Source organism: Pantherophis guttatus, chromosome 4 (genome assembly GCF_059756535.1).
Source record: "Pantherophis guttatus breed Tessera chromosome 4, ASM5975653v1, whole genome shotgun sequence".
Lineage (NCBI taxonomy): Eukaryota > Metazoa > Chordata > Lepidosauria > Squamata > Colubridae > Pantherophis > Pantherophis guttatus.
The window spans coordinates 47,729,475-47,755,307 of NC_142066.1; the positions used below are offsets into that span (position 1 = coordinate 47,729,475).

General features: G+C 38.8%; 1 protein-coding gene across 7 annotated transcripts in view; it reads left to right on the forward strand.

Annotated features, from left to right (window-relative positions):
* ARHGAP23 (Rho GTPase activating protein 23) overlaps nt 1-25,833 on the forward strand; it is a 216,225-nt gene that overhangs the window by 10,844 nt on the left and 179,548 nt on the right. For 2 of the 7 annotated variants that reach the window (XR_015733802.1, XM_034415624.3), the window contains exon 1: nt 11,201-11,706. The exons of 2 other annotated variants lie outside the window; for them this stretch is intronic. Coding sequence is in view for 4 of the 5 variants with exons in the window: in XM_034415624.3 (XP_034271515.2) it covers nt 11,281-11,706 (426 nt within the window). In the remaining variant the exon portion in view is untranslated. Of the gene's footprint in view, nt 1-11,196; nt 11,707-25,833 lie in introns of those variants that run through there. 3 more of the 7 variants (XM_034415628.3, XM_034415629.3, XM_087892086.1) reach the window with 3 other exon arrangements.

The following is a 25,833-nucleotide window of genomic DNA, read 5'->3' on the forward strand; positions in this document are numbered from 1 at the left end:
CCAGTCTTCTTAGCCAAAGTCCATGGAGGCTAGGAAATTTCTATTATAAAACATCTGGAGAGCACTTGGTTGAGGAAAGTGGACCTCTGACATCTTTATCTTCCTACACATTCTGTTTTCTTGGGTTTTAGGCAGGCAGCAGAGAGGTCTACTTCCCTCTGCTGGAAGGTGGCTAGAAAAGTGGGTCTTTTGCCTGCTCAAAATACAGTACTATCTCCTTTGTATCATAAGCAGATAGTCTTGATTTCTTAACATGTGTTTTTTATATTTTCACCAAGTATGCATGAGTTGACTAGTAGCATCAGTGCAAAGACATTGCAATTTAATACCACAAATTAGCAATGACACAGGTATTAAAATTTTCAAAATAACACGTCCATGAAACTGGCTGATTAAAACAATACTTCAGGGTTTTTTTTGGCCATACCAACTTCTTGGCCAAAGACTTAGCAAAGTAAAAATGCTGATGAAAATTCAATTAAAGCTGGGGTGAGCTTTATCTCGGAAAGATGTTGCAGAACTGGGAGGATCCACTTAGAACGGCCTCTCTTGAGCAATAACCAAAAGTTTTTTAGAGTTGGCAGAAGAGAAAGAAATTTCTGATAGAGATTTATAAGGGCACTTGTCAAATGTAATCAGAATAGGAACTGCCCAAATTTAGGTCTCGTGCCATTGAGCCTTAGGTGTGATTTCCTGAGTGCCCTACTTTCAGATGAGAAAATTATAAGTAAATTTGGGCAGTTCTGGTTCTCCCCCCCTCCTCCCCATGTGTTTTCTATATAAATGGGAGGAAAGTTGTCTATTAGCAATGGGAGAGGGGGGGGGGGTAAATAGATGAAAAGACTTACCTCTTTTCACCTATATAACTAACTCTCATGCTAATACAATGTAAAAAAGCCACTACCCTAATAATAAAGATAGCTCTGAATAAATGAAGATAGACATTTCCTCACCACTCTGATCAACACTGTCTAAACCACTCACTTAGAATTAAGTAGTAGAGTTCTCTAATTTATATTAACAATTGTATGCAGTATGGACCGAACCAGAGAAAACATACAATAATCTGTAAGATAAAATGTCTGTCATGATAGATCTGAAAGAAAAAGTAAGAAGAAAGGAAATGTCAGATTTAACTATTTCCTTTTCCTTTGTGATTCGAATAAAGCCAATAGCCAATTGCTAAGATTAAAGTTAGTGTCTCTACTTATGGCAAGGCTTATAAATTTAACTGATTCTTATGCTATAGCTATAACTTTTCACGAAGTGATTTTTGGACACAGTAGATCTATTGGATAAAGACACCACGACAAAATTAAGCAACTTCTTTTATGCCAATGGACCAGACGTTCAGCAAGTTCTGACCAGTTCTGAAGAACCAGTAGCGGAAATTTTGAGTAGTTCAGAGAACAGGTAGTAAAAATTCTGACTGGCCCCACCCGCATCTATGCCTCCCAAGTCCCAGCTGATCAGGAGAAGATGGGGATTTTGCGGTAACCTTCCCCTGGATTGGGGTGGGAATGGCGATTTTACAGTATCCTTCCCCTGCCATGCCCAGCAAGCCACGCCCAGCACAGAACTGGTAGTAAACATTTTTGAAACCCACCATTGCAATGGACATATTCACAGTCTGATGCTTTCATAAAATGGCTACCATGGTAGTCACAGTCAGTCACAAAACACCCAGTCACCAGAGGGCAAGGTTTCATCTTCCCTATCCCCTCTTCTAGTCCCCTAGATAGTTCTCTTCCACTTTTTGTGTTGCTGTTTTTCCTGAGCAGGTGGGACTGTTTCCAAGCAAAACAGCAGGCTAAAATTACCCACCATTTTCTTTACCAAGAATGCCCGTGCAGGTGCAGAAAGCATGGAAATGGCTTTGAAGCAAATATTCAGAAATTTTTGTTAGGTAAAGAAAAAGAACAGAAGCATTCCTGAAGCCCAGTGTTCAGGAACACTGTTAAGTGTTAAGAAGAGAGTCAGGCTGGCTCCTCTCTGGCTCTGGGAGTTAAAATAGAAGGGAGGAAAAGTACAGTCAGATTGCAAGATTCTGTTATAGTCCTTCTATGGAGTCAGCTTCTTGATCTGGCCTATCTTGTGAGGCTGACAGTAGGATTATGTGAGGCCCAGAGGTATTTTTGTTGCTAAAAGCTGACATTGATTTACAGTAGCCAATTTCCCGATTATTCATGTATTTTAATTAAAATACTATTTTAAAAGCATAAAGTCAATAAACTAGAAAAGATTGTGCCCAAAGGTATATTGATTTCATAGACATCTGATTTCCGGGTCCTGTAGCATGTTCATCCTTGAGGCAAAGTATTCCTTTTCATGCAAGGTAGTCATCCTCATCATAATGATATAAATAAATCTATATAACACCTTCCCTTAAAAAAAAAGAGGGGGGGGGCTGTGGACCTGGAATTTGATTTGATTCTATAATCTTTTATTGTTAAGCTAATTCACGTCATCTCGTATCCTGTTTTCTTCCCACATTGAAGTTGCAGATTATCCTGGTTCTGATAATCTTTATTAATTTAATATTGGATAGTCCCCTTTCTGACCCTAATGTTCCATTCAAATTAATAATGAATCTTTTAATTAAGATCCATTGCTAACGGTATGCCCACATCTTCTACTATCTAAATCTGCTAACAAACTCTTGCTTGGTGATTTGGCGATGTTGATGTCTTTACATTTCCTTTATACAACATTCAATTCTTCTATGTGTGCTTGTGTTAATACTCCTGAAAGGTCATTACAATTATATAACAATAATTGTTATAATTAGCATCATCTACTCTCTTTTTTCTCATTCTTTGCAGATAAATGGTAAACAGAGAGCATTAACCAATGATAATTTTAGTTAGGACAAAAAGGCTCTCCAAAATATAGGTCACTGTACAGTATTTGTGAGTTTTAATCAGTGCCTGCCTTCTCTCTGCAGTTAAAAAAGACCACACTGCATGCCCCACCCCAAGCTGCTGTCAAGCTAAGTCCTCCTTTCTCTTGTTTAGTCAAGATTGCTACTGATCTGATCCTCAGCTCTTAATAATCCTTTCAAAATTATTCTTATCAAGGCTGGATTTAGCTGTGAGTTCCAGGTTGCCTCAGATCCTCCCAGCATAGGTGCACTTACTATAAATGCATATGTGCATTTCCAAAACATTAGGTATGTGTTGATTCTTCTGGAACATTATTTTATTTCTTAGTTTTCTCTTCTCTGTTCTTGGCTCAGATGCATGTAAAACACAGGGATAGTGTAGCCTTGGGCTTCGGATCATGTTTTTGGACATTTGGCAGACTCCAATGGGCATATTAAGGACCCAGGAACGTCAGATTATCTTCTTCCTGTTATCCATTATAGTTTGAAAAATGTAAGATTATAGTATGGCTGGCAAACGAACATACAATTCTTTAGGCAAATATTGACATTTTAGCTGTTATTATTGTTGAGTTATGCTATCAATGGTCGAGTGACATCTGCCTGTGGAGTATGTTTTAAATTGTCTTTTTAAACAACTAGATATGTTTTCACTATTTATAACTAGAAGCTTTTCTTAAGAGCTGCCGCTTTTAGCTGAAAGGCAGGGTATAAATTCAATAAATAATCAGTGCTTATGAATGACCATCTTTGCTTCCCTTGTTGAAACCGGTGGGGGAGCTACCCTGTCGGGTAAATGGAGCTGCTGATCCACTCTCATTTTCTGATGATGTATTTAGAGCTCAGTCAAGAAGGATTAGAGATGATTTGTAGGAAGATTTAAATATCAGAGGTTGGGGTGATGTTTCCCAGCCTGATTACCTTTCCCCCCTCATCTGAAAAAAGGGAGATACTAATAGCATCTGTCCCAATGTTTCTGACCTGATAAAAAGAATAATGGCTTTGCTTACACTTGTCCGTTTGACACTGTTTCTGCCAGTACTGTGGATGTCTACCACCTGCAAAGGAGTATTTGCAAGACATTTGTGATACCTTTGTATTTCTAGCAGGCAGGACAGGCAGGACAAAATTATGGATAGGGCCAAGTCCATCCAGGAAAGTGGTAGGGTAGGGTGGTTGCTTTATCCTGAAAATTTGCCCTAATTATTTTCTCTCCTTTCCCAATTACTATTTGTTCAGTTGTTTGGGAAGGGAGTGTATGTTCATTCAGAACTAGTCATAATTTAAGACATTCTGCAGATTACTAGATTAGATTTCATTGTGGACCTTACCTGGCCTTGATGATGCTGATGTGTTATATTGAAATTAGATGAAGAAAGGATCTACGGTAACTCTGCATCTTTCAACTGCCTTGTTGTAAGTTTTGTTTTGTTTTGCTTAAAGAAAGTAAATAAAAATGCTAAGTACAGTATGAATGTTTGCATCTATGTGTGTGCATGTGTGTTTGTTTTGTAAATCATACACACTTGTAAATTATGGATCTCCAATCTCTTAAACAGTTAGGCATCCATGAAGACCGAAAGAGAGTAAATAATGACAAACGTTATGACATTATGGCATTAAATGCTGCAAGTTATGTCCTTACATCAGATATTGTGAACCAATTATAGACATCATACCTCCTTATAGATGCTACAATAGTTCAGGATAATTTTTCACCAGGCCTCAATTTTTCTAGCCCTCTTACAATGATCACAATCATTTTAGAAAAAGATATGAAGATGAGAATTTAAGGTTGAGTGTATCCTTTGACTTAATTCTAAGATTCAGTGTATTCTTTAGTTTCTTTGCTCATAACGAACATATCTGGGACCTAGGCTAGATCTGGAGAAATTGTCTCCTGTCTGAAAAAATATTCTATAGAAATTATATGATTTTTTTATTTAAAGAGAAAGATACCAAAAAAACGGTTTGGATTTTTCTGGCACTGTTACTTGTAATCTGATCTTTTCTATGTGGATTTTAAAAATGAAAATATCTTCAACCATTCCCCCGCCCTTCCTTCATTCTGTAATTATGGAATTCACTGGCCTCTGATATGATAGCCATCAACTTAGACATTTAAAAGGTGGGGTGGAGGATATAGCTTCCATTTTTAAATGTTTAATAAAAGCTAAACTGAAAACAAAATCTTATTACTAGTTAAAGCCTTATTTAAAAGGAAATCTAAACTGAATACAAAACCTTTAATTGAGAGCAAATCATGTAATTAAAATGAAAAAAAAAGCAGCTAATTTGAAATAAAATACCTGTTTTCATTTTTTTTTAAAGTTTTCCCTAATAGGTAAATAAACTATACAGTTCATTGTTACAACTACCGTGGTCACTTTCAGAAAAGATTTAAGAAACACAGTTGAAACTTTTTCTGTGTAATCCAATAGATCGTTTACTCGATCCTACAAATACCAAATAAACTAGCTGTTTTTGTCATGTTCTGTTTATGGAGGTAGTTTTGCCTGATTTGTAGAGACTGAGAACATTATAAGACAGACTTTTGAACGAACTACAAGAATTCTTGAATTTATTTAGGAATTTTGAACAGCATATATTATTCATGTCCAGTCTTCAGCACTGTTCTCCGTGCATATATTACTGAAACCTTCAGACACGTCTCTGAAAGGAAAGATGATACATCTTATATAGTATTTCTGATTTCCTGAACCTGCTTCTATGAAAGAGTAATACTGAAGAATTTAAATGTCAGTTTAGCAGTCTTTTGTATTTTTCAGTGATGTAATAGAGAACTTCAAAGGAAATTTAAGTATTATAGTAGCAATTTAGTCTGCTAAGGTTGAATTTTATTTCTTAATACTTAAGTAATTTTTAAAACTGCTTTGTTTGGATGTCATCTAAGGTATCTACTGACACTAGTTTTTATCAAAATAACATTTTAAAAAACCTCTCTCAATTTCTTGGACCAAGACATTTTTAAAGTTTATTATCCATCTTATTTTTCATATATAATTCAAGGTGGTGAATATGGCAGTATTCCTTTCTTCTATTTTCCCCACACAGTGAACTTGTGAGATAAATTGGGCTGCAGGAGAGTGATTGGCCCAAAGTGAACGAGCCAGTTTTATATGCCTAAGGCAGAATTAAAACTCACAGTCTTCTGGTTTCTAAGCCAGCAATTTAACCAGTGTATCAAACTGGGTCTCAGTTTTGGGAATATATAATACTTTGTGAATGTTCTTCAAAGAGAGGGAAGTGTGGGGTGATAACTAGAGCCTCATGATATGGTCTTTGGATGATTAAACTGTAGAGCATTTTCTTTTACAAAATTCTTCAGTTCTATGTTTCACACAGCCACGTTTCAACAGTTTTTAAATTGGGAATGTATGAAATTGGTCTCTTTACACTAATCTGATGTATTTCCCTTTTTTTGCCTGATGGTTTATCTGTGAAAAATTGTTTTTCTGTCTTGAATATTCTTTCTCTTGGGGAGTATAGCAATAAATTAATTTCAGGTGCAAATGTAGCAGTTGACTGTTATTGCTTTGCAAAGGGTATATATGTTCACACGTGGAGGCTGGCCATTAATTTTTTTGTTTTAACCATGTTTATTAGTTTATAATATAGCATACAAAGAAAATACAAAAGTAAATAGTAGGGAAGTTAGGGAAGTTAGGGAAGGAAAAAGTGGGGGAAAGCAAAGGGAAAAAAGGGAAAAAAAGGCATTGACTTCTGATTCCCATTGGTGCAGTAGAATAAGGCATTAACATCAAACCTCAACTTTTTACTTTTAAATAATAGTATAAACTAGTCATTTCTATAACAACAAATCTATTTAATCAGTAAAACGCAAAATCAAAGTTTCATTTTTTTCCCACCTCAAGCACAAAGTTCAAAGTGACACAACTATCTTTTATTTTGATTTTTTAAAATTTGCTTTACCAGATATAAAAAAGGGATATCAAAAAGGATTTGATTGCCAAGTTTTCCGCCCCTCATTCTTAAACCCCTGGGTTAGCTTTAAAACTTGACATCCTTTTGCAATTGCTTTGCTTTATGACCCAGGCTGTTGACAGTTTGATTTCCATACTGCCCCTGCCAGAATTGTTTTGGGGAATTATGACCAATCTCATTTTACATATGTTGTGCACTGACAATAAAGATTTGAATTTGAGAAAGTAAAATGACACTCTCTAATGTTACACTGCAACTGAAGTCAATGCAATCTAAGCATCCAGAAAGACAGGCCTTCTTCCCCATGTTTATATAACTTGGTTAGGGCTCCATCAAATTGGAGCTTTGCTTTCCTAAGCTCAATTGGATAAAACACAGGGATCAGACATCTGTTCCCTCTGCAAAAGTATAATAAATGCTTTGGAAATTAAACCTCTCATGTTGCTATCAAAAACACACTACTTGCTAATCCTGTATACTGTAAAGGGACCATGCTATCTTAGAATTTTTGGAACGCATGGAGTATCACTTGAAAAAAAAAGTGGCAATTATATTTTAAAAATTGCATTAGCTTGATCAACCAAAGATGTAAGAAAGTGCTGCCTGAAATCACTCCCTCTCTTTCTTCTCTGCAAGAGGATATTTGATTTTTTATTTGATTTTATTGAACTTCTATACCGCCCTTCTCCCAAAGGACTCAGGGCGGTGTACAACCATATTAAAACACATATAAACTCACAAAATTTAAAAACAATTTAAAACGAATATATAAAATTTGGCCCACAAAGTTAAAAGCTAACAAATAGTTCCCAACAGCCATTTGTTTATTGACTGTTCAAAGTTACAGTGGCAATTAAAAAAAGTAACTTAGAATCAGTTTCCGCACTTACAGCTGACCCAGCATTCCTAGGGTCATGTGATCAAAATTTGGTTGTTTGGCAATCAACATGTATTTACAATAGTTGCAATCATGTGATTGCCATTTACAATCTTCCCAGTCAGCTTCTGACAAGCAAAGTCAATGGGGGAAGTCAGATTTGCTTGAAGACTGCAGATTCACCTAACAACTGCTATGATTCACTAAACAACCATAGCAAAATTGGGCAGGACTAATTTAACAACCACCTTGTTTAGCAATAGAAATCCTGGCCCAATAGAAAGTTGTGGTCGTAAGTAGAGGGCAACCTGTGTTTGCTTTCCATGTGGGGTGTGCTGTACCAGAAAGCCACCAGAGGGAGTACGTTCCCTTCCAAATGAAAGTTCCTACAATGAAGTAATTTGAAATTAGACACCAACTTGCCATTGTGGAATCTTGTGGAATTAAGTGACAGGTATGCATTGATGAAGCAAACAAGTCTAGAAATACATGTGATAGTGAAGTTGAGTTCCATAATATTTATCTTAGTCGAGGCTTAATTTTCAGTCCATGGACCTCTTGTGAGATTCCTCTAGCACATGGGGACTGCAGAGAATTGGCACAGCAAAATGTTTCTACACATCTTCAGAATATCTTTTTCTCAAAGCTGAACAGTGGTAGCCTGACTCTAAATGCTAAAACAGAGAAAAGGAATCTAGTAAAGCGCTTTTTGGAAGGTCTGATTCTAAACACATTTATTTAAAAGAAATTGTGCTTCTGGTAATAGCTATTTTTTCTCAAGAACGGCGGCAAAAATGCTGTTTGTGCCACTTTGCATTTTCATAGCTATTTAGATTGGCTAAAAACTCTCCATATACAAGATGTACTCAAAGTGCAGTTTTAAGACTTTTGTGTCACTGTTTGAGATACAGCAAATCTTTGGCTCAAGGGGTCTGTATTGTATTGTTAAAAGCCCTGGTATAGTAGATCTGTATTATTCTAATCCTGCTGGCAGGATGCACTGAGATTAAGACATGTGGGTTCTTTTTTTAAAGATTGTCTAGTAAGTTTAAGAAAAAAATGCACTGAGAATGGTGTTTGCATAAACATTCTTGGCTACTGCAAGGAAATCAGTGGGCAGCTGTCTTCAATTCACCCACCCACCCCAAGTTCCCAGGTTACCACCTCAGACCTCATATTTAGGATTAAGGAAAAGGTAGCCCTTGCAGGCTCAACATCTGCCTTTCTCATTCAGAAGCACAAATAAAAAGTTATGCTACTCTCAGTTATGAATATGTTTCTTACCCATACTCTGTGAATGCTTTTTTCCCACTGATTTCTAACACTGAAACAGAAATATAGAGAACTCGTATGTCAGTGAATATAAATAAATGAGGTATTTAACAATATCTTTATGTCCACTTATGCTCAGAATTCTAGCTACTTTGTTTTATCCTCTGTATTTTGTTTTATCTCAAACAGCCAATTTTGAGTTCCACAGGCAACTTAAAAAAATATCAAGATTGCTAATATTTTGATGCTAAGGGATCCATAAGACCTATAAAGGAATGCACACACTTCCTCTGTCAAATTTCCAATACAATTCATTCATCAAGACAAACTGTCTTTATCAGGGGTGGGTTCTACTTACCTTTACTACCGGTTCGCAGTGGTGCCGCACGCGTGCACGCTTGCTACACTCACTCGTGCGCTCTTCTGCACAAATGCAGAAGCGATTTGATGATGTCGGGGTTGGTGGGTGGAGCCTCCCGCCAGTTATACTACCTGTTCTATAGAACAGGTGCGAACCGGGGGCAACCCATCACTAGTCTATATCCCATAGCCAATCTTGAAATGAGATTAAGATGGGTATATTAATTTATTTACAAAATTTATTGGCCGCCCATCTTACTACAGGGTAACTGGGTGACTTACAACATAAAATATATATCCATATCTATTTATCTGTGTGTCTCTGTGTACACACACACACACACACACACACAAACATAAATCAATAGAAGCCAAATGCTATGATCCAGTTAAGGAAGGGGAGGGCAGGGGTAAGATGGGAGTTTAGCAGATTCATAGAAGATATTTAGAAGATAATTCATATTATTTTGAAGAACCAGGAGTTGAGATACTGAGACTGGTCAGAATGATCAGACAGCTCAACATGGTGGGATTCAAAAAGGATTTTAAAAAGTGTTTATTGCTTTCTCTTCTAGGCTTTATAGAACAGATCAGTGTTCAATCCTTTTGCCCTCTATGACTTGAGTCACATGCCATGTTCTTGTAACAGCTGGGCAAGATGGTACCAAAACTGGAAATGGGACAACTATGGAATAAAACTCAGAAAGGAATTAATCACTTCTATCTGCATAATGTCTTTTAAATTGCTTACATCAGATTTAATACAAAGAAATTTTCATATCAAACCAATGTTCCGTAACATTCTTCTCCAGATGCTTTGGGTTATACATCATCCCCACACCTGCAGGGCAGCTGGGGAATGTGGGCTAACTGGCCAAAAGTATGGAAGCTTGAGATATTCTGAAGATTGTTTGAAATAGAATATAAAGTATTCTCTACATCTGCCTTCATTTGAAGATTGGTGTTTTCACTGGGAAAGACACCCAAGCCAAATATTCTCCCTGCCTGTTCTTGTGTTTGCTGTCAAATGTCATTCCCCCTATTTGTACAAACACCCCCCCTTTTTTTTTTTTCCTCCTGGGGCTGCAACTCTACACTCTGTCCTGTGATCTCATCCTTCGGATGGAACTCATTCAGTCTATAGAGCACATGCTGGCTCATCCCTCTGCTTGTACCAGGCTGCCTCTGTCCTGCCTGAAAGTGTCATTATCCCTGTGCCTGGCTGTGACAGCTTGCTCTCATTCTCCCTCCACATACACACACAAACCCCACCCCCAATGCTAACCCCCTGCCCCCAGATGCTCCTGTTTCTGTTCCTCTGCACTCTGCCTCGGAGTAGGGCTGCATTCACAGGCTTGCTTTAAAACTCAGTTTGAGAAACTTTTTAACACACGTGAGGTTCAGGTTTTGTATTGAGAAGATTCTCAAGTATTTATGATACAGCAGTATTATCTCAGGTTTCACATGCAGGTGCGGCTTTAAAAAAACAACAATAACCCCAAAGACTTAAAAGACACGTACTTCATGTAACTGTGTGAAATTCTCCATTTATTTTCCCTTGTCAGGTATCTTTACAATTAGTACCCGCCCACCAGAGACGGTATCATTGGGTAGCATTCGACAATCCCGTCTCAAAATCCTCAGAAATCTCGAGGTTTATAATTCCGCCTAGTTTACTCAATAGCTGGAGAATCTTTTTCCAGCCTGGGCCGAGATACGTCTATTCCCATAGGGAGGAAAGGCGCTCTAGTATAAAGCATCGGAAGGCCCCGGACATTTAACCTGGGCGATGGAAAGTGTCACTGCCTAGGTGCCTGCTAACTTGCTTCTCCCCCCGATGATTTCCTAGCTCAGGATCGCCCTTCCTTTCAGGATCGCTCTGCCTTTCTTTTCTCTCCCTGCCATCCTCCGGTTTTCTTGTCTGATGCTGGCGCCCGGGCCATTCTCTGCTGCCGGATCTGGGGCAGCCCGCTTGCTGATATGCGCTCCAACAGCTCCTCCTCTCGCTCTCTGTGAGCGGCTTAGTGGGCGGCCAGGCCTTCTCTTCCCTCCTCTCTTCGCCTTCCCCTCGACACCGCCGCCCGCCTTGGAAGAGGCGGAGCTGTCGGTACAGCCTGGCCCAACCGAGCGGAGCTCTGCCGAGCCTGGCTGTGGCTTCTACTGCCCCCACGGCCGTCCCGCGTTCCGTCCCGCCAGCTCTCGCTTCCTTCTCGGCCAACTTGGCCGATTGTCCGCCCCGTCGGGGCCAGTGCCGCGCCCGATGAATGGAGTCGCCTTTTGTCTGGTTGGGATCCCGCCACCAAAGAGCCCCGAGGACAGCCGGAGCCGGGATGGGGAAAGCGGCCCGCGGGTGCGTTGGTTTCGGAGCGCAAGGGGTGGGGTGGGGTGGGTGGGAGAGTGGATGGGCTTGGGGGAGGCAAATGGTTCAATGAAACTGCTGTACGTGGAAAGGGAGGCTATCCAGGCCAGTGGGAAGACGGGAGACTGATTAAGGACGGGCGAACGGGGGGCGGAGAAAGTTAGGCGCAATGAACTGGGACTTTTCTTTTGAGTAGAGGGAATACTGGCCGAATGGCGGGAGAGCACATTCATTAGTTGCAGGGAATTCCTCTGCGCAGGTTGTGCCAGGAAAGCTACGCGCTCCTAGTGCTGAGAGAGATGGTGCCCAGGACCTAAGAATAAGAAGGGGGAGGACTGCCTGTTAGGTTTAAGAATGGCAGATGGGAAGTTGAGTGAAGATGCTACTGGGCAACGTGGAAGGTCAAATGGGATGAGAGGGTTGACCGAGGACGGAAACTTGAATCAATTGCTCAAGGCAGATAATGTGTTTTTGAGATGGTACAAACTGGTGATGCAACTGGGAAGGTAGAGAGGTTGCTTGTAATGGTGGAATTATAGAAAGATCCTAGGATTCTTTGAATCTGGAATGGACGCTCTGAGGAGATTATGGGGTGGTGGCGAACGTTTAGAAGTGAGGGAATTTTGCAGCAGAATGCAATAAATGCTATTTTAATAATATTTTTATATGGTGTTACTTTTATACCGTGTTTCCCCGAAAATAAGACCCTGTCTTATATTTTTTTTTGAACCCTGAAATGCATGGCCTTATTGCCATGCATTCAAAAGCCCGATTCGGCTTATTATCAGGGATGTCTTATTTTGGGGAAATCAGGATATCTAGGACCGAATTTCACTTGAGCAAAGTGAACAAACTTGACCAAGTGAGCAAACTTCACTAGGGTCATTTCCTCACTAACATTTAAGAGCACCTTCATAGTCTTCTTCATCCACCCATCATTGAAGTGAAGTAACTGATGTGAAGTAACGTTTATCCATATCTCCTCTTTCTTGGCATAAGAGTAGTTGAACTCTTGAAAGTCCTGTAAATTGCTAGTACAGAAGTGACTTGAGCTTGAGTAATCTTATGAATATTGTCCTACTGATGGACTGAAGTTGATTCAGCAGTCATATCGAGATGCTCCAAGTATATAATTTTACCTGCCTTATTTGGAGTGAAACGTCGTACTGTAAATCTGTATGATATAAACATGTTGGGAATGAACGGTAAGTTGAAGTACTTGGTTTTATATACTTCTTGGCATCCATTTTTTTTTTTTTTTTGGTGGTACTAGTTATGGAAGATTTCTGATCTTGATGCTATGTTCTTGTTTTGGAGACAATTCTGGTATCACCATAACCTGAAATTCTGTTTCTGGCATTAAACAGGAGCTGTATGAAGATGTAAAATAATCACCTCATGTTGGCCACAGATTCTAAGGAGAAAATACAACATAGTAGTTGACTTAGAGCAATCTTGCAGCTCCACAGTTTCCATAATTCCCAGCCAGGTTTCATTGCTATATGAAGTGGAAGAATGCTTGTTCTCATCTTTCCCAATTCATTTAGCCTTTATAGATGCTGGAGAGTTTGCTGCCATCTTGGTATAGGGTATAGGATGGCTGATCCAAGGAAATATTCTTCTATTCTATTCTTGATTTCCTAAGCAAAAACCGCTTCAGGATCCTGACTGTGGAAAAGGATTCTGAGGTTAAGACTTGATGCAGATATGGTAGGCTCACATTCAAACCCACAAATTATTTTCCAGTACCGTATACATGTCCTTGCTTGGTGGTCTGATTCATACTCAGAATTAAACATATTTTTTGCATGAAAAGGGGAAGAAAAATGCAGCAGGAAAAAAAATAGATTCTGTGAAACATATGCATAGTATCGGTATACATATAAAGCATAAATGCTCTAATATAATTTTGTGTTGCATGCAACAACAGAACAAACATTAAAACTAAGAAAAGCCCAAACTGATATGATTTAATGAGATTTCAGCCAAATTTAATTTTTTAGATTTTGAACATTAGTAAATATCTTTTATGAGTGCTGTGTGAACAACTGTCACATCAATCCATGTTCTTACAAACTATGACTTGTTTTAACTTTTCAGAAGTGAGGCACTGAAGTTGTTTCCTGACCCATTGAAATGTAAAACTTCAGTGTAACTTGAATGTTAATTTTCTCCAAACCAGTTGATCCTATTGAACAAGTTATTTTGGAATCTTTTTAGCCTGTATAGCAGAATAAACACAAAGCTTAATCATCACCTTTGCTGCCGGAAAAATCACTCTCTTCGCATTTGAAAAGGCAGTGTCCTTTTGCCCTAAGATTGTCTATTTGCTTGTTTGCTAAGATGGGGTTGAATGCCTGCTTCTCTCTTGCCTATATATTGCTGGCTAATCCCTCTTCCCTCACTCTCTATCTTGTTGCAGTCAAAAGCTCTTGAACTGAACTTTCTTGAAAATATACCCTAATGGCATATGTATTTATAGCTTAATTTAGGCTATAAATTAATAATGGCACTTACTTTTGTCAAGCTCTTGGTTCATATAGGGGAGCATGGGTTCTTCCTCATATATTGTATATGGAATTGATTTCTGTCTTGGCCCTGAAGATCTATGCCCTGACTTTTCCAGGGTTTAGAAGATCAGGGCCTCCGGTTCAGGATATGGGACTTCCAGATAGGCCTTCTTCTTTTTTTAAAAAAAAGTTTATTCCAGGATTTACCTGTCTTCACTTTAGTATTTTACACTGAATATGCTTTCTTCATATTCAACTTCCCAATTAGAAAATCGCCCATGCCTTTTTTCTTTGTCTTTTCTTCTGTTTGAAACTCTTTGTCAGCTTGGTCTCTCTCACAGGCTCCAGGCTTCCCTGCTTATCAGCTTCGCAGTGTACAGAAGTTCCTGCCTGCTTGTCCCAAGCTATCCGGTTCAGCTTGCATTTAAAAAAAAAAAAAAAAAAGCTGGATAGCTGTAGCTTAAAATAATGTGATGGAACCTTTCATCTGGGTTGTTCTTTCCAGTCAAATTGAATTCCAGTTCATGCACACTATTTCTGAATTTTAAATGCTTGATTCTAACACCTGAGCTATGCTGGCTGGATAGATGCAAAAATAACTAAATGAAGCATTTACTTATACCGTCCAATACATTAGTTCTTAAATATTCATATGTTGCTCTAAAAGAGTTTGCTTAAGGGGAGCAAGCCTTGTAGGTCTTTAACCTTAAAAGCCTTATATGGATGAAGTACAAATGTAATTTGGACTGACTTTTTCTTCATCAGTCTGCTTGCTGTCTGATGTCTTTCTCCTGATATGTCCATTAGTCGAATTATGGTAGGTGGTAGCTTGCAAGAAACTTTTCTGGTGGTAGTAGTTTGCCTTGAACATGCCTTCACCAGTGAGGCTGATAGTTTAGACCCCAGCCCAAAATATGAGTTTCCCGAACAATTGAAGACTGTCAATTAAATACAAGAATAATGGAAGCAAGAAGTGCAGAAGAATAGGGTGCAATCCCTTTGATATCCATTATTATTGGAAGGTTAGTTTACCATCAGATGTGGTGTTTGTCACAATTATTAGGGCTTAGTCCACATTTGGTAGTCCTATGATGTTTACTGATTACACATATTTCAGTTCAAGCCTCAGCTCTCATTGATATATATTCCCAGATAATTTAGTTCTATTGTAACTTGAATGTCTAAGGTGTCTTTGGAGAAAAAGCATATCCTAATCAGTTACTTTATATTTTAGGATTATTAAGATTTAGATCTGATCGCAAGATGGTGAAAGTTGGCAGAAAAGTCTTTATTGTCATATAATAGTGATCCATATATGTATAGCCGAGGCTCAATAGTTCTATTGTTTTCAAATATAACAATGATGAGCATATGGTCCAAACAATCATTGTTTGTATTACCATGGTTTATCAAATAAGCCAAAGTTGGATTGAATAAGCTACAATTGTCTGAATACACAAGCTATAAATTATAGTTCATAAACTATAATTTGGCTACTCCAAGCCCAAGTAGAACATATTATGACTTTATGAATTTTTAAAAGCCGGTTAATGAGTCCCATGTGAATTATAAAACTAGATGATCTTTAATTGTATCTAAGTTTTTAGCAGATTTGAAGCTGCTGCCATTCCTCCTAGGTTATTTTAAAAAAGGTTAAACAGGATTGGACCTAGCTAGGATTTGAATGGGAAAGCATTGAGAAGTTGACAAAAACAAAGCAAAACAAAACAAACGAACAAAAAACAAAACAAAAAAAAAAACCCACAAGAAAAGGCAGAGACAAACCACTTCTATATTGTTGTTAGAAAAAACGGATGTGTCCCCAGAGACACAAGGTATTGAACATGGCTCAAAGGGACTTTATGGCTAGGAAGAAATCAAAATGGGTGTCCCATACTTTCTTGTACTGCAAGAAATGGAGGGGTTGGAGGAAGACTGCCTTTGGAGAAAAGCTGTGCCACAATTGCTTCTGACTTTACTCAGGCTTTACTCAGAGCCATCTGCACTGTCTCGTTTGCTGCTCTCTTGCCCTAAAGGGTTGAAACCACTACTAATCTCCTAGCAGTAATTTAACACTACATTATGGCTGACCATGTGGGAATCCTACCAAGACAAAGGCACACCCAATGTTGTTCTGGCAGTTGTTCCAGATAAATTAAGTGTGAACATCCCAGAAAGTTATCATTCGGTCTAGGAATTCATACCTCATTTAAGAATGAGCTTTCTCCATCTTCCAGGAAGACCAGCGTTCTTGAGATGAGTTAACTAGCATAGTCTTTGGGAGTTGAAGCCCTTAATTTTAGCAGGCATGGATATAGTCATCAGAAGTTAGAGGAGGTAGAGTCTGTCACTTCTGGTTGAAGTTACATTTTTCTGTGACTGTGCAGGTGGCCTGTAGGAGAGACATATCTACGCATATACAATGTCACTTTCTATTTATTGACTTGTTACACCCAGTTCCTGCACAGCTGGAGCTGGAGGCAATGATTTCCCAAATGGCAAAAGTTCTTCCACATCTTTTCCACTCCTCATCTAATTTAACCTCGCCTAGCTGGGCCTTCCATCTTCTGCTAATGACGATTAAGCATTTCCATTGTGCTACAAAAGTGTATTTTCCTGCTAGTGCAGTGCTCAGATTGCTAGCACTGAATGGAGTTAAGGTGTGGACCATAAATGCGGTGGTTTTAGGAAAGGAACACAAATACTAAGGGAAAACACAAAACGGAGAAAAAGGCCAGTGAACCAAAGGAGGAGAAAATGAAGTAATTTTTGCATTTATCTGGGTTACAGAACAAGGTGCTTATTTCCCTAGGAACACATGGCATTTTCAACATTGCATATGTGAGCTAGGTTTGGCTGTGTGAAAAGAAAGGTTCTAAAAAGGATGCAGCGGTATTTTTGATTAATTTTTGCATCTCTTTTTTTTTTTGTTTCAGGGTTCATATTGTTCTTGGTTGCATTGATTGCTTCATGTTCTAGGGTAATTTTTGTGACTTTAGATAAATAAAAACAAAAGTGTTCTCTGGATATTTGCCATTCACAAGGGACTTGTTAAGACAGTGCAAAAACTTGGTGATGGAAAAATAGTATGCTGAAATGGAACGTGTCCTTTGTTGCATTAGTTTCCATCTTTGCAACCTCCATCTTAATGGGTGAATACAGAAGATGGGTGTGTGCGCTTCTAAACCCACATGGTTTCTTAAGAAACTCTAGCCAATTATACCATGTTATATGCATCATAGTTCTTTAATTATTTTTCTTTTTGTCTAGAGCTATTTATGGTTTAAAAAAGCACTCTATCCTTACACAGTCAGGCAATCTGCCACATAAAGTGAAACCAAGAGGAAAGTGAAGATATTTAGTTTTCTCTTCGGTGGCTAACAACTAGTGTGCTAGCCTCCTGAGACGGAGCAAATGTAGTGGTTAAGTACCCTGGTTAAAGTGTTTGAATATCAATTGCGGAAACTCAAGTTCAATTTCCCACTTGAATTTCAGTTCAATTATAAAATTTTAAGTCAATTACTTTCTCTCAATCCAACAATCTCATAGGACTATTATTGTGGGGATGAATGAAAAGACTGTACTCAAACACACGCTGATATGAAATCCCAGGTAATAGTGGGCTGCAAATATAATAAATCAATTCGTTCATTTCTGCAATCAGTTTTGCATTCTGGCAGAATTTCTACCATGTATTTTAAAGTACTGGTACTTAATAAATGTGTCAGTAGTTTAACATTCCATCATGGTAGTACATTCAAAGACCAGCCCCATCATGTCCTGTCAGCCTTCCCAGTTAGACCAGACAGGAAACATGACCAGATTAGCTAATTTCACTCTATTGTAAGGCTACATTAACAGAATATTGCAAGTCTGAAAGTACAAAACTCCTACAAAACTCTTTTACAATCTTAAAAGCAGGGGAGGGTCCCTTCTGCATCCCTTTCTCATTAGGCAGCTGCACCCATTATGCAGCTGCAGCCTATGACCTCCCTTATCTGATTGTCCCCTAAGCAGCATTTCTTTGCTCATCACTTAAAGTCTTTCTCACATACGATTACATCTTCTTATATTTACTTATTACAAGAGTCAAATAATGTGTGGAGTCAAATAAGTGAAATGATGGCTGCAAGTTATGATTAAAGCTTCACGTATTTTTATGAGCAACGCCATCTTACAAGTATTCTCGTAGTAGGTAAATAGATCTACAGCAAAAATTAAATATAGTTAAAATCCATATTAAATGGATTTTATGGATACAACGAAGTGGTGCCTTATTGCACCATTTGTGCCCTGAACAGATCCAGATTATTCATTTCTTTTCTAAAAGGGCTCATGGAGCCATCAGTTGCCAAGTTTTCTTATCTGGATGCTATTCTTGCAAACCCTGGTCAGAAATGTGTGCCTATTCCATGTCCATGCTAGTTTGATATTACGAGGCTTAAATATTAATTTTTCTTTTGGCACATGGATGGTCTGTGGGATAAAGTTATCCATTTATCTGCAAAACCTCTTGAAATTTTCATATGAGTACAAAGAGATGCATAAGCATCTTTCTGCTAAGTATAATCCTGCATGCTATTTAATGGATCACATTTGCGCTACCAAAGATATATAGCTATTATGTGCATACTAGTCTAAAACAACAGAATCAGCCTACATTTTTCTTAATTAAAAAAGAGCACATTCCTAAAACTTACTTGAATTGGTAAAAAAAAAAAAAATGAAGGATATTTAATGGACTTTTAAAATCTGCACATCTTATTTTTGGTCCATATTCTCCACTGGTGACTTTCCTTAAACTGTATCTTATAGTTGATGGCATATTTATGGATGTTGTTTGGCAGATGCTGGAATTTTCTAGCTAGACTACTCTAGCTACTCTTCCCCCCCCCCCTCTCTCTTCTTCCCTCCCTCCTTCCCTCCCTCTCTGTCTCTCCTCCCCCCTCCCCCCAACTGTTGAACTTGAAATACCAGAAAAGTGTGTAGTCATACACCTTTTGCATATAAACTGTGTGTTTAGGAACTAGTGAAGGTGCTGAATGCTGAGATGGCATTCCCAAATTTGAACTTACAGAATCAGCACTGAAATGTATGTTCTGAATATGATTGTGCTCTTTCAAAATGCCTTAGAGCTAAAAATGTGAAGTTGTGGTTACCCATATGTTGTTGAATTCTAACCCCTTAGCATTCTTTGCTATTGGCCATGCTGGCTGGAACTATTTAAAGCTAGAGATTAGTAGTAACTAGAGAGCCTCAGGTTCCCCACCTGTATTATGTATTAGTGAATCAATTTGTTCTAGAATTCAATCCCAGAACCAGTTTTTAGTGCGGAACCCAGTTTATAGTTTACTTATTGATCTATCACACTTGAAGACCAGCAAGTTCCTAAAGTTTCTCAGACACTTTTAATTTTAAGTTCTCTAGTTGTAGTTTATAAACTCAATTTTTAGAGAGCTTTCAGTGCCTTGAATACATGATGTATGCAATTTCAGGATCCAAATCTATTGTTCTGTAATTTTATATTAATAAATCCTGAAGCTAAAATGAAATCTGTAGATCAATGAAAAATATTGTATCATGATTTTCAACTAATTTCAATTTGCTGTACAAAGCTTTTCAAAACTACCTATTCTGTCATTCTGTGTGGCAAAATGTGGCAAAGTACAGTATTCAACTGAGTTTTAAATTTAATGATAGCGATATTTCTTATTGCATGAATAATTGAGAACAGCAGGAAGACTGAAAGCTACCGAAAAGAAGATAAGAGCTTTAACACTAAGTAAAATAGAACTTCTCTATAAGCTTGTCTGCCCTAGGTGTAGAAAGGAGATGATGATCTAAAAAAAGCCACTGCCATCTGGAACAAGCCAAGTCTGCCTGAGCAATTCTCAAGGGCTCCTAGGTTTTCTGCCATTCCAGACGTCTCTGGTTTGTTTCCTTATAAGATTTATATCCCATTTTTCTTTCAGAAGTTTAGTGAATTCATAGTGCTCCTTCCTCCTATTTTTCCCCATAACAACAATCCTCTGAGGTAGCTTGGGATGACAGTCCGTGACTGGCCCAAATTCATCCAGAAATCTTTCGTGGGTGGGAGTGGGGTAGAAGACGAGTCTAGCAGCTGAACCATTGCACTATTGATTCATTAATATATGCATCAATAAACAAACTATAAACTGAGTTCCAGTATTGAACATGCACCAAAAGCTGGGTCTGGGATTGAATTCTAGAACAAATTAATTCACTAATAATGCACTGTACTTGTGGCTTCTTTCTCTCTAAAAAAAGTTTGGGCTGAAAGAGATGTTGTTTTGATAATATTAATGAAGCACATGTTGAATTAATCTTGTAAATATGGTGTGTACATGATGTGGAATATCCATAGAATATGTTTTTATCTCCGATCTGGCCAAGATTTAATACCTGCCCATGGTATATAAGTACTCAAACTTGGTGACATCCCCAGGCTCTGGTTTAGAATATAGGCTAGATTCCATGTGGGATGTTTTGGTCTTTTAATTGTTGATTTCAAACTGTCTTTTGATTATATAATTCGGTATTTTTGTTGTATTTTTATTGTGGTATTTTGTAAGCCATCAGATTGGTATGACTTATAAAGAAATAAATACTTTTCAGAGTATAAGACTCACTTCCCCCCCAAAAAAGTGGGTGGAAATGTCTGTTTTATACAGCAAATGTTGCCGAAGCCCCGCCCACCCGCTGGCCGTTTTCAACCTCCGCACATTGTGTTTTCAGCCTCCTCATGCTCCATTTTAGACCAGTTCCAGGCTGCGGGGATCACCACAGCACATCGCTGCCGATTGCCTCCTCCACGCATCATGTTTTCAGCCTCTGCGTGGAAAATGGAGCATGCAGAGGCCAAAAATGCAAGACACGGAGGCCAAAAACGCGATGCGCGGAGGCAGCAACGAGCTGATTGGCGGTACTCTGGGAGGCCGATCCAACCACCAATCAGCTGCTCGTTCTGAATCAGGCTGTGATAACGTGCTGAAGCTGACCAGGCTTTTTGCTGTTTGCTGCAAGGATGCTAGCCAAGTGAATACCAATGGATGCTGGTAGGTAGAATCAGATTTTTTTTCTTGTTTTCTTCCCCAATAACTAATCTGCATCTTATACTCTGGAGCGTCTTATACTCCAAAAAATATGGTATATCTCATATTACCATTAAGAATGCCCGTTTCCGCTTTGGTTGAGTCCTAGGATCTGTGTGTTAGCCCAAGACTCAGTCCTGGATCATTTTAGATGATGATGATGATAATAATAATATAATTTCCTTTGCTGAGAGAAGAATGGAGTCTGGTTCACATAGCACAATAGACCAAAGAGGTGTGTCTGTTTTGGGTTGCCTAATTTGGTAAATCCTACTCTGGCTTGTAACAAACCCCCCCCCAATGTCTTTTAAATGTACTGGGAATATAATTCCTAAAGTTCCCAGATAGCATAGCCTTAGAAGCTAACTATACTGAGAATTGGAGTCATAAAATTTTCAAAGGGGTACAATTTGGGAAAGCTAGTGTATATTCATTGTACTGAGGCGACCTGTGAATTCTGGCTTATTCAAAATGCTGAAGTATAGAGTGTAGAAACCTCATCCAGATGTCCTTAAAGAGAATTTATCTATCTCCCCAGTCAAAATCTGTCATGAGATAAGGATATGTGCTTTCTATTCAAGCTTGAATTCAGCCACTTTCCATTTCAAACATTTCTACTCATTGTCTAACACAGTAGGTCTTCCTAATCTCCTAGCCTTCTGTTTGACATGATTGAGCATGTTCTGTTCTAAAATGGTTGAAAGAACCTTTAACAGTGGCATCCTTCATGGAGCTGCTTGTGTGGGAAAGGGTAAAGATTTGTTGAGGAGGGAAAGGGGATGGGTATTGGCAATGGCAGCCTTGCAAGCACAGTAGCTCCATTGTGGTCCTTGATATATATCTTCCTCACATTCTTGGCTCTTTGTAATGATTCACCACAGATCACGCTTCTGCAGTCTCTAAATGGCGTCTTAGCTGGAACAAGTAGATTTTCTTTAGTGGGTCACCCTTTTATTTCATTACTATTATTAGCGCCTAAGCCAAACATATATATGACTAATGAATTGTACTGTGCCTGCTCTATAGAGCATAATTAATTTTATGAAGGCTATCTAATGGATTTTGAAAACATCTGTAGAAATCTGCAGTTTAATGGTTTAGATTTCTTTATACTTGGTACAGGAGGTAAGGATCCAGCACAAGTGGCTTTGCCTGCTGTGCTTTCCAGATAGGCTACGTATCCCATCTCATGATTCCCAGACTCGTAAGGAATTGAGGAAGTAATGAGAGTGTAATAGAACAAAGTTGAGATATTACGACATTTTAAATACAAACTCTGGACTTCTCAGTTGTGGTCAGCGACGGTTAGCACATGCCTGAGATTAGAAAGATAGCTTCCTAATGTTTTGAAAAAAGAAAGGAAAAAACATCACAGGGATTGACAGCCTAGGGCAGTGATGGCTAATCTTTTCCAGACCCATGCTCAAAGGGCGTGTGCGCATGAATGCATGCATGCACGCCCGAACCCCCAAAATGCAATGCTTGTGCAGCCCCGTGCATGTGCCCTGCCCCCATGCGTGCACCCCCTGCACATGCACCCCCTGCACATGCTCCTCACGCATGTGGCCCCCCGCACATGCCCCACCCCCCATGCATGCGCAGCAGAGATCTGAAGACCAGCTGGCTGGTGGGAGGCCTGCACACATGCGCAGCAGAGCTGAACTGGGGCAATGGCTCGCGTGCCATCAGAGAGGGCGCTGTGTGCCACCTCTGACGCACGTGCCATAGATTCACCATCACGGGCCTAGGGCCTTTCTCCACAGCCGAGATAAAGAGCTATTCATCCATTTCCAAGATACAGAAAGTTAACACTGGCATGAAATTTAGTATCGCCCATTGTCGATTCTTATCCTGCCTCTGTATCCTGTTTCAGATCACGGCAGTCATCTACCTCCAAGGTGGCAAAATCTAGTGACAGTGGAATTGTTTCCTCTACCGCCTGCTAAATTTTTAAGAAATGAGTATGCAGCAAGTGATACTTTTTTCCTAATATAATGATACAGTGATGAAGAAAGTACTGATTGCTGAATTTATCTGTCATTCAGTTCCTTTATATAAAGAGGTGAAAAAATAGTAACTCTGTAGAGCAGGTGAGAATGACACACTGATAGAATTAAATCAACCAACCAACCACATTGTTGGCAATGGATCTTGCCCAACAGCTAAAAAAAGTCTTTCCATCCATCTTTAAAAGGGTCGTAATCTATACCAGAATGAATTTTATTGCTGATCCATTGCTGAACCCTCTTCCTGCCTCTTTCACACCTATCCTGTATTACCTCTGAATAGCAGTGTCCCTGATGAAAATATATGCAGCACATGTTAGGCAAAGCAAAATTTTTATAGCCCTCCCTCTTCAGTACATCACAGCTGGCAAGAAAAAAACACCTGCTTCTCCTGGGCAAAGCCTCCTTGCAAAACTTTGTTATTTCTAAACTCCTTCCTGTGCCCATTCTCTATATCCCAATCCCATTCTGCCATGGCCTTAATTGGATAAAGTTAAAAAAATGTTTAGAGTCAGGAAAGAACTGAGTCACAAGCAATACTTTTATTTAAGGTTTCTCTACTTTACCTTAGGTTCTTTACGTGGGTCTCAAATGCTAATTCCCGGATTTCTGTGTTCTGTTTAGAGACAATAAAGGAGTCGAACCTATTATTCTCTTCCTCGTTGTACACTAAACTCTTTAAGATTTTTTAAATGTTAAGGCTTTCAACTATAAAGCTGTTGGCAATTCTGATAGATTATTGTTGAAACTTCCCATCCATCATCTCATGAGAATGTAAAATGGCAACATCTATATGCTGTATTGTACTATATAAGTAGATATGTGGCAGGGAATGGTCTGCATATAGCTAGAACAGGGTTGCTGGAGTAAAACAAAGGGAACTCTTGTGCCCTCCCCAACCCCCCCACCCCCAGCATTTATGATCTTGTGCATATTTGAACAATTGTCTACTACTATAGCATAGTTGTGTCTCTCTCTGTAGAAAAATAATTGAATAGAAGCAGGATCCTAGAGATTGAAGAAGAAGTGTCATCCTGAAAAGGTGAATAAGCATGTGAACATCCCATCCAACTTTGCCTGCAATGGAAGAGTGGCAAAGGATACCTTGGCAAAGGATCCCTTTGTATACCTTGTAGCTGTCATTAGTTGCTCTTAAATTAAATGGGGAAGCATTACTTTAATGTGGGTAAAGACCATTTAGCTCTCATTCATGTGCTGGGAGGAAATTGAAGGCAACTTCATGGGGACATAGCAGAAAGGTGTTGCCAGGGCATATTTCTGGCATGAAATTAAGAGCAAGCGAGGAAAGAAAGTATGTCTGCTTAAGAAGAATTGTAAAAACAGGAAAAATTTGGGTGAAACTCTGTGTATTACAATGTAGACAGGATAAGCTAACAGGAATATTTACTTTTGACAGCTTTTGACCAATGTCATTAACATGTTAGACATTATTTCATTGATATTAATACTTTAGTTTTAGACTGGACTAATTAAGCATATTTTAAAGATAACAAATGTGGGGTTAGCCTGATTATTTGAATGTCTAATAAAGTATATGCCTTATGTGCAAAAAAGTTCTACGTTCTTTTCATGGCACGTTCAAGTAGAACTTGGTAGACTTTCTAAAATCTTAGAGAGTCATTGTTTGGAACAATACTGACCAAGACTGACCAACTGAGCAAGACTGAAGAGCTGCTGCCTGACTCTGTGGCTATGTTTGCCCAGTATACTTAACCATAATTAGCTATATACATTTATTCTAGCATAGAGTGGAAACCTAGGGACAAAATTGTTAGATTGGGAAATCCTTAATGTATTGTGTAAACCCAGCTATTGTTCTTATTCAGTTAATGTAATGATGTGTAGCTATTTGGATTCATGGTGGAAAAGGTGCTTCAGAAGCACCATGGGTATGCTAAGTACACTTGTTAGTGCCTTCTTAAAGAACTATTTCCTAGGATCACATGATGGCTACACAATCCCAAGAAAATATATGTTTCAGTTAAGCAGGCTTAAACCTGTGAAATCAAAAATATTTTTCTGGGCCTGGTTAACTGCTGTGCCAGCCCTGGGAAGTTGTAACTTCTTTAAAGAGGAGCCAACAGATACCCCATTGATGCTCACACACTCTCTAAAGGCCTTTTCTGCATCAGGTCAGTTGAACACCTGTAGCATAGCATTATTGTCTCAGGGATTAACAAAAACAGTGTCCTTACCACAAATGTATTAATACTGCTGTCTGCCTGCTGCCCAATACAGACAGCATAGTGCCAACTCTGGGTACTCTTAATAACCACTCAATGCTAATGTTACCAAAGACCTTGCAGGCTGGGAGATTAGCATTGTATTTTTTGATACCATGCTGAGCTTTGGAGTCCCATCAGGAATGAAGTCCTGTTTTTTTTGTTTTTTGTTTCAGCCTTGAATTGTAGGTGGGTAATGTTCCTGTTGCTGGTGCATTTTTTCTTAGCCATGCCATTGCTTCTTAAT